Source organism: Triticum urartu, chromosome 3 (assembly GCF_003073215.2).
Source record: "Triticum urartu cultivar G1812 chromosome 3, Tu2.1, whole genome shotgun sequence".
Classification (NCBI taxonomy): domain Eukaryota; kingdom Viridiplantae; phylum Streptophyta; class Magnoliopsida; order Poales; family Poaceae; genus Triticum; species Triticum urartu.
In genome coordinates, this window is record NC_053024.1 from 107,226,880 (window position 1) to 107,242,716 (window position 15,837).

At 44.5% G+C, this 15,837-nt stretch overlaps 1 protein-coding gene across 1 annotated transcript; it reads right to left on the bottom strand.

Annotated features, from left to right (window-relative positions):
* Window positions 1–2,526: 2,526 nt before the first annotated feature.
* Window positions 2,527–7,328, bottom strand: LOC125543163 (eukaryotic translation initiation factor 3 subunit L-like). Its single transcript, XM_048706416.1, has 7 exons — window positions 6,675–7,328; window positions 5,688–6,019; window positions 4,724–5,057; window positions 3,912–4,060; window positions 3,742–3,835; window positions 3,145–3,216; window positions 2,527–2,987 (listed from the first exon to the last, which is right to left on the bottom strand). The coding sequence occupies exons 1-7, from the start codon at window positions 7,179–7,181 to the stop codon at window positions 2,874–2,876; spliced, it is 1,602 nt and encodes a 533-aa protein (XP_048562373.1). The 5' UTR covers window positions 7,182–7,328; the 3' UTR covers window positions 2,527–2,873.
* Between the last annotated feature and the right edge of the window lie 8,509 nt (window positions 7,329–15,837).

Genomic DNA, 15,837 nt, shown 5'->3' on the forward strand with positions numbered 1-15,837 from the left:
GGGGCTTTGCAGGCACCCGGACCGCCGCCGTGCCCGCTTCTAACGACCGTGGCACACCCAAAAATCTCACACGCCTTTCCCGGGTTTTTTCGTCGAACACTCGCACCACTTGAGGCACCGCATTCATGTCGGCCCAAAGCATGGAGCGGCAGGCATTGATGCCGCGTGATGTGACCAGACATGAGGGCGACACTAGCGGACGCGGCCTCTTAGGCGTCACGCTTCGATGCGGACGCTGCATCCCGAGAATTAAATCCGGCCGCTGCGCCGTATTGAAGCGGGCTGACCGGCCCTTCGCATCGGCTTGCCACGGCTATTTAAGCCGTCCGCCGGTGATGCACATCCGCACTTCGTCCTCTCCGAGCCCACCCTCCTATCAGAGCCTCTCCAACTCCAGTGCCGATGCCGAAGTCATGGTTCTCCGTGCCGGCAGTCGGAGGCGGTGGCAATTCTTCACGAGGCGGATCTTGGCACTGCCGCCCTCACTCTCCGGGCCCCTCGGCATCCACAACAGCCGACTCCTCCGATAAGGAGGAGATTGTTATCTCCTCTAGCAACGAGGACGAGTAGATGCCGCAGTAGCGACACCGCCTCCTCGCGGAGGCTACTGTGACGGACGAAGAATTCGGCCGTCAGATGGAGATCAAAGGAGAGATCGTTCCGTCAGATGGGCCCGGCGCCACCATCGCCGGCGCGTGTCAATGAGGAGCCACCGTCTGCACCGCGCTACCGCGTGAAGCAGGAGTCGGCGCCCACCCTCCGAGCCCACCCTCCTATCAGAGCCTCTCCAACTCCAGTGCCGATGCCGAAGTCATGGTTCTCCGTGCCGGCAGTCGGAGGCGGTGGCAATTCTTCACGAGGCGGATCTTGGCACTGCCGCCCTCACTCTCCGGGCCCCTCGGCATCCACAACAGTCGACTCCTCCGATAAGGAGGAGATTGTTATCTCCTCTAGCAACGAGGACGACTAGATGCCGCAGTAGCGACACCGCCTCCTCGCGGAGGCTACTGTGATGGACGAAGAATTCGGCCGTCAGATGGAGATCAAAGGAGAGATCGTTCCGTCAGATGGGCCCGGCGCCACCATCGCCGGCGCGTGTCAATGAGGAGCCACCGTCTGCACCGCGCTACCGCGTGAAGCAGGAGTCGGCGCCCCACTTCGGCGGGTCAAGGAGGAACCCCCCCTCCCCGCCCCATCCATATCAAACGACGCGTCAAGGAGGAGCCCGCGCCACCGCCGCCACACATTCGGCACGTCCGCATTGATGGGCTCATGTCAAGGAGGAGTTGCCCCCCGCGATGACAAAGGTGCGGAGACGCAGCCTCCACTACCTCAGAGGCGGCGGTTGTGGCGGTCCCTCGAGCTCGAGGGTTGTCGGGTCTGAGGAGGAGCACCAACCGGACAAGGTTGTTGTGGCCATCCGACGCCCTTCCACCGCTGGAGGGACGACGATGACGGTGCGGCAAGGCAGCCACACGTACGAGGTGGTTGTCCCGTACGGGGTTTAGCATTATTGTTTTTTGTTTTTAGTAAATGGTCAAAATATTTTTATGTAAAATTATGTCTGAACTTCAATGAAAATAGGTCGTGTTTTAAGTCCTATGGTTTGGTAAAGACAGACAAACTGGGTTAGGGTCAGGCAGGTGCCTCCGAGGAGGCAATACGAGCACCAGCGCAGGTTCCTTTAATTAGGGAGAGACCGTTCAGCTCTAGCGGTATGGGACTAAAGTAAACCTGAGCACGGTAGCACGTACGGCTCGCATCGGGCCGAGGTCACGTCAAGCCTCTACAGGCCTCAGGGTCCGTGGCCCATGTAAGCACGATGGTTTTCCTTCGAAAACTAAAAAAAGTAAGCTCGATGGTGGCCCTGCTGGCCGCTGAACTAGCTGACAGCGTGGCCAGCAAATGTCGACGGCGATCGAGCGAGTTTGTCAGCCTTCCCTCTGCGAGGCTACGAAGGCACAAGTATTTGGTTCTGGAAGACGAGATTGAGCCTGAAACTTTGGCCGCTCTTCTTGCCGTCTTGCGTAACTGCGATGTCCTCGAGTGATGCTTTGGGCGGCGTACTCTTACTTGCATTTATACAGATGAGAACACGTGGGTACGAGACCAAATGGAAAATAGGGACAGTCCCCGTACCGCTATCGAACTTGCTCGTGCAACAGGAGATGTAAACTGAGATCAGTCATCACACCCACCAAAAACTAGCGCATGCAAAAACGATGGCCGACGGCTGGACAAGATAAAAAGAAGCAAGCTATACCCTCAAAAAAAATTCAAAAATATTCTAGTAAGTAGTAACTGGAGCCAACTGATACGATAGGAATAGGATGCATCGTTCAGATGCAGAGGCTGGGGCAAACCCTCCTTTTCGAAAAAAAAGAAAAAAAAACTGATACGACGGACGATCAAGAGATCCAAGGCAGATCTACCTGCCCTATTCCTCTTCTCGTATTCGACACGGATGCACATTTGCGCCCGGCCGGTACACGCTAGAACAGGGCGTCCAAAAGAAAGATATCAATGGAATAGAGAAAAACACACCACATCCATAGGCGACAACGCCATATAAACCATGCACTGAAACCATTCTTTAGATTTACATCACCGCCATTTAGACGTTTTTCGATCAACATCACAACCATTCCAACGTGACAGTTGTGACACGGAGACACTGGCATCATCATAACCATTTGGATGTGTAGATTCTACAGCCCAGAAACAGTGTTCATGAGCAGAACTTGCCATTCCGATACATGGCTGAAAGAGTTAGCATCGTTAATGAAGTCGTAACCTTCTAGTTGGCGAGGATTTCGTTCACAGGAGACAAAAAGGATCGCTCAATACGGCAACAAAATCTTTTGCATTAACCATCAGCAGTGCCAGTGCGCCCCGTCGTAAGAAGGAAGCATGCAAGCTTCTTCACCCGGGGAAATTGCAGGCTCAGCTAGCTGTACCTCACTCAACTCGCCCATCACTTCCTCAAGCTGTTGGAGATGATGATAAAGATAGTTAGATTATATGGATATCACAGAGACAGCTATTCTAGGGCTAAGCACCAAACAAAAGGAACACAGGAAGTGTCCAAGGAAACGCAATGTAGACTATCGACAGAGGAAAGAAAGGCTACAGATCTTAGGATACCTTCGAAATATGCGTCAAAAAGTAATCATGGTGGTGCTTGCTTGACTTGGATTCAGTAGCATGAATTGTTTCCTGCATTAACCAAATGGATTTAACAAATCACATGGAGTAGTCAGTCACGTGCAGACTTGCAGTAATAATATACTGATGATGAATCATGCTTGCATTGCAACGATCGTTTCAACAGCAGACAAAACAAAGGTTCCCAAAAAAAAAACGGACACAGCCAGAGTGCTGTCCTCGTGTAGATAAGACCGATTGGAGACATGAAAAACAACCCATTTAGGCATGCACACAATTTTGCACTAATTGTTCGGTTTAAGATCATACAATTCTTATGCTTAAATGCAAAATACGCTCAATTTCAAGCCTATATACTGAATCTAAAAGCATAAAACGTAAGAAATTCAACAGATCAAGATCAAGCATGGAGATGATACTTCCGAAGCTAGCAAAATAAGCATTCCTTTTCGCCAAGCAGGTTGATAAAAATATTAAACAAAAGGCTCTGTCTGTGAATGCACAAACAAAAAGGAATACAGGTAGTCCATAAGAAGGCAAAAAAAGGTCATAGTTGGTACACAACAATTGTGCTACCTCATCAATATAGAAGTCAAAGTCTGCACTGGATGTGATCTTTCCGTAATTGTCAACGGCATGAGTTTTGCGGGTGTACGCCAGAAGGATTGCCCTGTCCATATACAAGTTAGAATCCCTAAAAACTCTTAACATAATCAGTAAAACATAAAAAAAATAACTATACAGACCTTAGAGCGTTCTCATCCAATCTCATGTGCTGCGCAAGTCTGCCAATGGTTATCACTGAAAACACTTTTAGAAAGCTTCTGATATCCCCAAGAAATAGCTGTTGCTTCACTTCATCAAGAAACAGCTTCAACTGAAGACGATATACATCCTGGACAGTAAGCAATTTAGAGCTTGTTTTGTTAACAGAAGTGAAATTGCAAACTAAAACAAAGAAAGCAACTTCTCTATAATTCCATAAACCACTGAGCCAAAGAAATACAATTGAAGCAACTTCTCTATAATTTCATAAGCCATGAGTACATGCGCCATGCCAGAAACCAGAAAATAGTGTTGAAACTGAAAAACTGCCTGGTCAGAATTTAGTACTAAGGTCGAATCAGTACATATACATTAACATAAAACATTCCGTTGTACAAAAAAGTTCATAACAGATGTTCACAGGCTACAATAGTGTAACTTCATCTATATATGTGCCCAATTTATGTTTCTATTTATCTCCATAAGTATATAACCGTGAACTGATTAATACAGCTGAGAATTTTTACTGGGTTTATATTCGTTTTTCTAATCCATGGTACTTATATAGAAACTTCTGTTACTAAATCACTTTGGCCTTTCAATGACAAAGGTTGTGCAAACATATACTGATGCAGTAAAAATGGAACTAGCAGCTTCCTGGAGATGATAAACAAGCAAAGATACACTGTATGTTCCCAGCCTAGAAACGCCATGGTACCTAACCCAATCTGGGATACAACAAAATATATATACAAAAGAAGAATACCGTTGCTATATTAGCTTTAGATAATACCTGGTTGTAGTTTGTAAATGGCTCTTTTAAAACTGGAGGCCATGCAGCAATGAACTTGGGGCAGGCAACGGAAAAGAGTTCATCATAATGTGCCTCACCATCACCTCTAAGCATCTCTTCCATTTCAGTACCATACTTACCCTTCAGCTCAGTGCTAACATCTTCAGCTATTAGATTGTTCTGTGGGCACAATGAGAGGCAGATTGCCAATAGTGCATACATCTGCTCATTCTTCTTCAGTACAAAGTCATACTGCGGAGACTTCTCATGGTATTGCTTATACTTCAGGATATACAGCAGAATTTTGTTGAATTGATGTATCACGTCAGCATACCTAGATCAGCCCAGAAACATGGTGAATCAGTTAAAAGCAGTTCCAGCTTGGACAATATCAAGATGCTGAAGTGCAACTAATAGCATGTGCCACTTGCACGCCACATAGCAACATATTCTCATCTTTGTACAACTGAAAAGCATGCTCCAAATTATTGATCGCATGATATCACTCATTAGAAGAACAATGATAGCCAAGCACTTTGGAGTAAGCACAGAAAACACGAATACTTTATCAGGTAATAATATTACTCATCAGAAACCCACGAAAATCAAGCACTTTGAGTTGAGCATGGGAAACAAGAATAATTTACTGGCAATCAATTACCATAGACTAGCGTAAACACGGTACGCACAAAAGGAAAAACTGCAGCAAAGGCTTTACCCATAAGACAACATGATGTTAAACTACAATTATACATTTTTGCTAACTCCAAGCTTAAAGTACACAACAATAGGACCGCCTATGGAATTGTCACATATGGGGAAACAACACAATCAGTCATTATTTGTACAAAGTGGAGGGGCTACAATTATCATATCCCATAATAAAAAATAAGTGCACTTCGGTCTTAGTAGAATGCAATATAAATATATATGGTGAAAATGCTCAAGCTAGTGTATTACACACCTGCGCATCATGAAGTTGGCAAAACCATAGTAGTAGATAGTGGAAATGTAGCTCCCAGTCACAGTGGTGTAGACACCCTGCTGGCCAATATCTATAGGCAACAAGCACCTCAGCCCAGTATGGTAATCCCCTATCAGGCAATGCACCCTCAGCAGCCCAATCATGCTGTAGTACCCCAGCATCTTCAACACGTTGCTCCCACCCTGCTTGTGCTCATACCCATTCATCATCGTGAACTGCTCAAGCCGCTCCTCCCTCTCCAGGACCTCTCTGATCATCGAATTCTCCACCAGTGCCTTCAAGTAATTGAAAACCCCATACACACTCCATGCCTGTAAAGAAGACTATTAGTTAGGAAACACTACCACCAAAAAAACCCATCAAAATTCAAGCTAGACGTAACCTTAGAAACACCCAACCAAGTATGACTGATAGACATATTGTAAGGAATCCCCTCACAAGTCACAACTCAATATCAAAAGCAAGAACCACCTGTGCAGAACACTTATGAATAACTCATGAAAACTAGCTTAACCAACTGAGAGTACAATTGAACAAACAATGTGCAGGCGCCACATAAGTAATCAAAGTAGTATGTACTATCCACTGAACTAGTGACTACCATTAACAAGCAAAAACCAACTCTGCCACCACAATCCACATACATAACTTACGAATAATACTGGGACACAATGCAATGCAGTAAACTGCCACAGCACAAGCCACATCTGACACCTCAAGTGTAACTCCTGAATAAAATTGAGACTGGCATTAATATCCGGTTCTAGGCACGAACCAGCTCCACAGCATCCTAAATATCACAATCTAACTGAAACATCGAGAATAACGAACCTAGTACCATTCAGTAAACTATACTGCCAGGAGAAACTGAAATTCGCCAAAGGATACCATTTATTTACCATGCACGAACCACAATCCACAATTCGTTCTAAGCCCACAAGTAAATGGACATAAGTAAGCGCGGACCTGGTCGAACCGCTTGAGTAGGCTGATCTCCTCCTCGGTCTTGTCCTCGAGTTTGGTGCGGTACTGGCAGAATGTCTGGAACTGGGACACGAACCCATCGACCATGTCCCAGAGCCACTGGTTGGGCAGCTGCATGGTGAGGGCGTTCTGGAGGACGACGGTGAAGAGGGAGCAGTAGGTGTCCCAGGAGTCGGCGCGGCGCGTGAGGGTGAGGCCTGGGAGGCGCGCGTGGGCGTCGCGGGACGTGAGCTCGCTGTAGAGGAGGAGGAAGACGTGGTCGTCGTCGCAGTAGGTCGCGACGGCCTTGGCGGGCGGCCAGGGCGCGTCGCGGTAGACGCGGGCGGAGAGGCGGTGGAAGTCGCCCTCGTACAGCTTGTCGGTCCCGACCACGTCGCCGCCGCGGATGGAGCGGTAGAGGTCGGAGACGAAGCTCTTGACGGAGTCGGGGATGTAGTCGGTGTAGGAAGCCACGGCCGTCCCGGAGGCGGCGGCGGCGGCGGCGGGCATGGTCGCCGGTGAGGGGTCTAGGGCTTAGGTAGGGGTGGGGATCCTCGCTGAGTTTGCTGCGGGGGTTTTGGGGTGGCTCTGGCCTCGTGTTGGCTGCCGATTGGTGCCGAACAGGAGAAATGGAGAGTGCTGTGTCCAGCTGTGAGGTGTGGACAAAGTGGGAAAACAAATTTACCACTAGCACACAGAGAGGGCTTTTCGGCTAGCTCCTCGCTCTTATTTTACTGTAGACGGATAAATCAATTCAGTTCTCCAAATGCTACTCCCTCCAATCCTGATTAACTGTCGCTGATTTCGTACAAAATTGTACTGAATCAACATACTTCCTCCGTTTTTTATCTACTCCGTATATTAGCTCTGTTCAAAGTTAAACTTTGTAAACTTTGATAAGATTTATAGATAAAAATATTAACACCTGGCTGGTTAACACAGGGTTGCCCGTATGTCTGGCTTTAAGCGATCACAGGGCGACGTCTTGAGTCCGGGGAGCCCAGATGGGCCCCTTTTTTGTTTTTTTTTCCAGTTTTCTGTTCTTGTTATTTGCTATATTTTTGTATTTTTCTGTATACTCTAAAATATTCTGCATATCTATACACAAAGCACTCTTCAAGAAAAAAATTGAAAAATGTTGAACAAGTATATAAAAATGTTGAATAAGTATTAAAAAATGTTGCACAAGTATTTGAAAAATGTTGAACAAGTATTTGAAATTTTTGAATAAGTATTAAAAATGTTAAAAAAGTATTTGAAAAATGTCAAATAACTACTAAAAATTGTTGTATGAGAATTTGAAAAATGTTGAACAAGTATTTGAAAATGTTGAATAAGTATTAACAAAAATGTTGAACAAGTATTTAAAAATTGTTGAATAAGTATTAAAAATGTTGAACAAGTATTTGAAAAATATTGAACGAGTATTTGAGAAATGTTGAATAGTATTGAAATGTCAAAAAAATATTTTAAAAATGTTGAATAAGCATTCGGACAATGTTGAACGTGTATAAAAAAAATGTTGATCATTTATTTCGACATATACAAAAATGTTGAATAAAAACGAAAACAAACATAAGAAAAAAGAAAAGGAAAAAAAGGAGGAGAAAAAGAAAGCCAAAGAAAAAATAGAGAAGAGAAAAGAAAACCAAAAAATTGGAGTAGAAAACTGAAAAATAAAAAAGCAGTAAAAACAGGAAAAAAAGAATGAACCTGTGTGTAAACTAGTTCATTTTTTCTAGTACGTTGCACCCCACTTATTGAACCCAAAGCCGAAGCTGGCGTAGTGGCTAGCGCGTGTCGAAGAAACATGAAGATCCCAGGATCGACTCCTCGCGTGAGCAACAATTTTTACTCTATTTTTCGAGATAATCATCTCGCTTAAAGCGGGAAATAGCGCTCGCGTTAACACAAATGGGCGCGCGTGGTGGAATCCTGGCGCGACGGAAAGGAGAGTTAGCGAGCGATGCTGATGCCTCCTGCATTTCTAACCGATCCCTTATAACCGGTTATAGGAGTTGAAAGTTTTAATTTTACTCCTCTAATCAGCACCTAGCCGATCCCTTATCTGTTGTAAGGAAGTAAAAATTTACTTCACCGTGTGGCGGCTAAGTAAAAGCCACGCCTCTCCCTCGGGTCACCCCCGCCCCTGCACTTTCGTTAGCGAGACTTCCGGTGACCCCCCTTCCCCGCCGGCCCTGCTCTCCGTCGCCGGAATTAGGTGAACCGCCGTCGCATTGTTGTTGATTCATCGGATTGCTTCTTTTCTTCTTCTTTTTTTGTCGGCTACCACACCACACATTGATTGCACACCGCTGCAGGTCATTCCCTCTTGTCGCCGCCGGCCTATTTGGTCAGAACGACTCCGGTCGACCGGTGCACCACCACCGCATCGCAAGTGTTCGACGAATTGGCTAGGTGACTTTTTTGATCGTTTCTTTGTGAACCGAGCCGTTTGGATTGAACCTAGCCGTTTGAATTGTAGCTAAAAATGTCTTGTGTTAAGGTTTAGCAGCATGGAACCCCCAACGATCCATCTTTAAATGGCCCCGGTAGATTGGTGCAACAATGCACGATTCATCAGTTCTTTCCATGCAATGCCCTATCTCTTTGTTATTATTATAGTGATGTAGTAGGAGATCTGCCAACTGCTAAGCTAATGCCAATAACAGAAAAAACTTTATACTCTTTTTTCTTGGCAAGCTTACATAGGAAAACAAACATGATAGGTTGTTGGTCAGATAAAAGTGATAGCATGCTGGAAAATTAAGACTGTGGGGGCTAAATGTTGTAACAAAGTCATGCAATCTTAATTTAAGCAAACCTTTGTTTAAGCAACTGCAATGGGGGCTAGGGGTGGGGGTGGTCTTCCAGTTGCTGAAGAATTCACCCGTGTCATTCTTTTGAGATAAGATACTTGAATGCAGCAAAATAATCAAATTGTCTAGAGGATTTTCCAGTTGTGTACTAGTGTACTACCAACCACCAAATTATCAATCAATAGTTGTTAACCGTAAGCTTACACTGTAATTAGCCCCTCTTCTTGAAAAAACTAGTGCCTTGACCTGCTGCAAGTTGGCGCAGTTGATCCAAAGACCCAGGTATGTTTTATGCACATTTGTGTAGAGATTTTCCTGCTTAATCCTGACACTTGCCTGGATGCACAATTTAGGTGACTTCATATTTCACATGGAATTGGTAAGGCCACAATATTGCTAGTAGGTTTAGGTTATTGTTCCCTTTAAGAAAAGGGTTTGGGTGGCTTATTGAGTACGGGTTGATATCACTGAATTTACCATCATATATAGCATAACAAAAGATAGCAGACCAATTGTTTGCATGGTATTCAATATTTTATTTAGTGACTATGCTTGGTCAGTGATTTTGTATATGAGAAGCTCCATGATAATGATGAGCTCATCATGTGAACGACAATGTTAATATTACCGTGTTAGGAACATACACTACTTTTGAAATATTTAATTACGTTAAAGATATATCATTAATTGTATTTTGTAGAACAACAACAAAGCCTTTAGTCCCAAACAAGTTGGGGTAGGCTAGAGGTGAAACCCATAAGATCTCGCGCCCAACTCATGGTTCTGGCACATGGATAGCAAACTTCCACGCACCTCTGTCCATAGCTAGTTCTTTGATGATACTCCAATCCTTCAAATATCTCTTGAAGGACTCCTCCCATGTCAAAATTGGTCTACCCTGACCTCTCTTGACATTATCCGCATGCTTTAGCCGCCCGCTATGCACTGGAGCTTCTAGAGGCTTGCGCTGAATATGCCCAAACCATAACAGACGATGTTGGACAAGCTTCTCTTCAATTGGTGCTACCCCAACTCTATCTCGTACATCATCATTCCGGTCTCGATCCTTCCTCGTGTGGCCACACATCCATCTCAACAAGCGCATCCCCGCCACACCTAACTGTTGAACATGCCGCCTTTTAGTCGCTAACACTCAGCACCAGGCAACATTGCGGGTCGAACCGCCATCCTGTAGAGCTTGTCTTTTAGCCTTTGTGGCACTTTCTTGTCATAGAGAATGCCATAAGCTTGGCGCTACTTCGTCCATCTGGCTTTGATGCGATGGTTCATATCTTCATCAATAACTCCATCCTTCTGCAGCATTGACCCCAAATATCGAAAGGTGTCCTTCTGAGGCACCACATGCCCATCAAGACTAACCTCCTCCTCCTCCCCGCGCCTAGTAGTACTGAAACCACGACTCATATACTCGGTTTTAGTTCTACTAAGCCTAAAACCTTTCGATTCCAAGGTTTGTCTCCATAACTAACTTCCTATTGACCCTTGTCTGACTATCGCCAACTAGGACAACATCATCCGCAAAGGGCATACACCATGAGATATCTCCTTGTTTATTCCTTGTGACCTCATCCATCACCAAGGCAAAAAGATAATAGCTCAAAATTGACCCCTAATGCAGCCCTATCTTAATCGGGAAGTCATTAGTGTCAACATCACTTGTCCGAACACTTGTCACAATATTACCGAACATGTCCCTGATAAGGGTAATGTACTTTGTTGGGACACTACTAGGGAAAACCCTAGTAGTAGCGCTTGTTTTATAGCTAGTAGTAGCGCTTGTACAAGCGCTGCCACTAAGGCGCTACAGCTAACTGGTAGCAGTAGCGCTGGTTAGCCAATGCTACTGCTACACCTAGTTAGCAGTAGCATTTCCCCAAAAAAGCGCTACTGCTAATAGTAAGTAGCAGTAGCGTTTATTTCGAAAAGCGCTGCTGCTAACTTTTCCTATATTTTTGAAAATACAGCTTATTTTTGTTGTGGTTTTATATACAGTACTTTCATCATATGACTTTATGACCATGATTAGTTATTATATATAACAGTGGGTGAAATGAACGTGGAGTAGATTCAAATGGAGGCAACATGTGGTACATGTCGGAAGTACTACTAATCCAAACTTGATCTAGTTTGGATTAGTAGTACTTCCGATGTGCACCACATGTTGCCTGCACTTGAATCTAGTCCATATTAATTTCACCTACTGATATATATATATATATATATATAATAACTCATCATGCTCATATAACAACTTATCATCATGCATCGTCGATCATAATAATAAATAACTCATCATTGGTATCATAATAACAAGTCCTATTCATCATCATCGATCATACAACTTCTACTCGATATCATAATAACAAGTCATACTCATCATTGCTACCTCTTGAGCACTGCGGTTGGTTTTCCCTTGAAGAGGAAAGGGTGATGCAGTAAAGTAGCATAAGTATTTCCCTCAGTTTTTGTGAACCAAGGTATCAATCCAGTAGGAGACTACACGCAAGTCCCTCGTACCTACACAAACAAATAAGAACCTCGCAACCAACGCGATAAAGGGGTTGTCAATCCCTTCACGGTCACTTACGAGAGTGAGATCTGATAGAGATAATAATAATAAGATAAATATTTTTGGTATTTTTATGATATAGATTGAAAGTAAAGACTGTGAAATAAAATAGATTGGAAACTTATATGATAAAAGATAGACCCGGGGGCCATAGGTTTCATGAGTGGCTTCTCTCAAGATAGCATAAGTATTACGGTGGGTGAACAAATTACTATCGAGCAATTGATAGAAAAGTGCATAATTATGAGAATATCTAGGCATGATCATGTATATAGGCATCACGTCCGCGACAAGTAGACCAAAACGATTCTGCATCTACTACTATTACTCCACACATCGACCGCTATCCAGCATGCATCTAGAGTATTAAGTTCATAAGAACAGAGTAACACATTAAGCAAGATGACATGATGTAGAGGGATAAACTCAAGCAATATGATATAAACCCCATCCTTTTATCCTCGATGGCAACAATACAATACGTGCCTTGCTGCCCATGCTACCACTGGGAAAGGACACCGCAAGATTGAACCCAAAGCTAAGCAATTCTCCCATTGCAAGAAAGATCAATCTAGTAGGCCAAACCAAACTGATAATTCGAAGAGACTTGCAAAGATAATTAAATTATACATATAAGATTTCAGAGAAGAATCAAATATTGTTCATAGATAAACTTGATCATAAACCCACAATTCATCGGATCTCGACAAACACAACGCAAAAAGAGTTACATCGAATAGATCTCCAAGAAGATCGAGGAGAACTTTGTAAGATACAAAGAGAGAGAAGAAGCCATCTAGTTAATAACTATGGACCCGAAGGTCTGAGGTAAACTACTCACACATCATCGGAGAGGCTATGGTGTTGATGTAGAAGCCCCGTGATTGATTCCCCCTCTGGCGGAGCTCCGAAAAAGGCCCCAAGATGTGATCTCTTGGGTATAGAAGGTTGCGGCGGTGGAAATAGGGTTTCGTGGTGCTCTTGGATGTTTTCGGGGTATATGGATATATATAGGAGGAAGAAGTAGGTCGGTGGAGCTGCGAGGGGCCCACGAGTGTGGGGGGCACGCCTAGTGAAGGAAATATTCCCTAGAGGCAATAATAAAGTTATTATTTATTTCCTTATATCATGATAAATGTTTATTATTCATGCTAGAATTGTATTAACCGAAAACTTAGTACATGTGTGAATACATAGACAAACAGAGTGTCACTAGTAAGCCTCTACTTGACTAGCTCGTCGAATCAAAGATGGTTAAGTTTCCTAGCCATAGACATGAGTTGTCATTTGATTAATGGGATCAAATTATTAGAGAATGATGTGATTGACTTGACCCATTCCGTTATCTTAGCACGATGATCGTTTAGTTTGTTGCTACTACTTTCTTCATGACTTATACATGTTCCTATGACTATGAGATTATGCAACTCCCGAGTACCGGAGGAACACTTTGTGTGCTACCAAACGTCACAACGTAACTGGGTGATTATAAAGGTGCTCTATAGGTGTCTCCGATGGTGCTTGTTGAGTTGGCATAGATCGAGATTAGGATTTGTCACTCCGATTGTCGGAGAGGTATCTCTGGGCCCTCTCGGTAATGCACATCACTATAAACCTTGCAAGCAATGCAACTAATGAGTTAGTTGTGGGATGGTGCATTACGGAAACGAGTAAAGAGACTTGCCAGTAACGAGATTGAGCTAGGTATTGAGATACCGATGATCGAATATCGGGCAAGTAACATACCGATGGCAAAGGGAACAACGTATGTTGTTATGCGGTTTGACCGATGAAGATCTTCGTAGAATATGTAGGAGCCAATATGAGCATCCAGGTTCCTCTATTGGTTATTGACTGGAGACGAGTCTCGCTCATGTCTACATAGTTCTCTAACTCGTAGGGTCCGCACGCTTAACGTTCGGTAACGATCGGTAATATGAGTTTATGTGTTTTGATGTATCGAAGGTAGTTTGGAGTCCCGGATGAGATCGGGGACATGACGAGGAGTCTCGAAATGGTCGAGACATAAAGATCGATATATTGGATGACTATATTCGGACATCGGAAAGGTTCCGAATGATTCGGGTATTTTTCGGAGTACCGGAGAGTTACGTGAATTCGCCGGGGAGTATGTGGGCCTTATTGGGCTTTAGGGGAAAGAGAGAGGGGAGGCTGCGCGCCCCCAAGGCTTAGTCCGAATTGGACTAGGGGGAGGGGCGCCGCCCCTCCTTCCTTCTCTTCTCTTTTCCCTTTCCTTCTCTCCTACTCCTACTACATGGAAGGGGGGAATCCTACTCCCGGTGGGAGTAGGACTCCCCTTGGGGCGCGCCTAGGACGGCTGGCCTCTCACCCTCCTCCACTCCTTTATATACATGGCCAGGGGGCACCCCATAGACACACAAGTTGATCAGTTGATCTTTTAGCCGTATGCGGTGCCCCCTCCACCATAATCCACCTCGGTCATATCGTAGTGGTGCTTTGGTGAAGCCCTGCGTCGGTAGCATCATCATCACCGTCATCACGCCGTCGTGCTGACGGAACTCTCCCTCGAAGCTCTGTTGGATCGAAGTTCGTGGGAAGTCACCGTGCTGAACGTGTGCTGAACTCGGAGGTGTCGTACGTTCGGTACTTGGATCAGTCGGATCGTGAAGACGTACGGCTACATCAACCGCGTTCTCATAACGCTTCCGCTTATGGTCTACGAGGGTACGTGGATAACACTCTCCCTTCTTGTTGCTATGCATCACCATGATCTTGCGTGTGCGTAGGAAATTTTTGAAATTACTACGTTCCCCAACAGTGGCATCCGAGCCAGGTTTGTGCGTAGATGTTATATGCACGAGTAGAACACAAAGGAGTTGTGGGCATGGGTATATACATATTTCTTGCGTCACTAGTTGATTCTTTATTCAACGACATTGTTGGATGAAGCGGCCCAGACTGACATTACGCATACGCTTACACGAGACTGGTTCTACCGACGTGCTACGCACACAGGTGGCTAGTGGGTGTCTGTTTCTCCAGCTTTAGTTGAATCGGATTCAATGAACAAGGTTCTTTCTGAAGATCAAAAAGCAATCACTATACCGTGTTGTGGTTTTTGATGCGTAGGTAAGAACAACTCTTGCTCAGCCTGTAGCAGCCACGTAAAACTTGCAACAACAAAGTAGAGGACGTCTAACTTGTTTTTGTAGGGCATGTTGTGATGTGATATGGTCAAGACGTGATGAGATATAAATTGTTGTATGAGATGATCATATTTTGTTAAAGTTATCGACAACTGGCAAAAGCCTTATAGTTGTCTCTTTATTGCATAAGATGCAAGTGCCATGTAATTGCTTTACTTTATCGCTATGCGATAGCAATAGTTGCAAAAACAATAGTTGGCGAGACGACCATGTGACGACACATTGATAGAGATCAAGATGATGGAGATCATGGTGTCATGCCGGTGACGATAGAGATCATGACGGTACTTTGGAGATGGAGATCAAAGGCGCAAGATGATCATGGCCATATCATGTCACATATTTTGATTGCATATGATGTTTATCCTTTATGCATCTTATTTTGCTTAGTTCGGAGGTAGCATTATAAGATGATCTCTCACTAAATTTCAAGGTACAAGTGTTCTCCCTGAGTATGCACCGTTGCCAAAGTTTGTCATGCCGAGACACCACGTGATGATCGAGTGTGATAAGCTCTATGTTCACATACAACGGGTGCAAGCCAGTTTTGCACACGCAGAAATACTCGG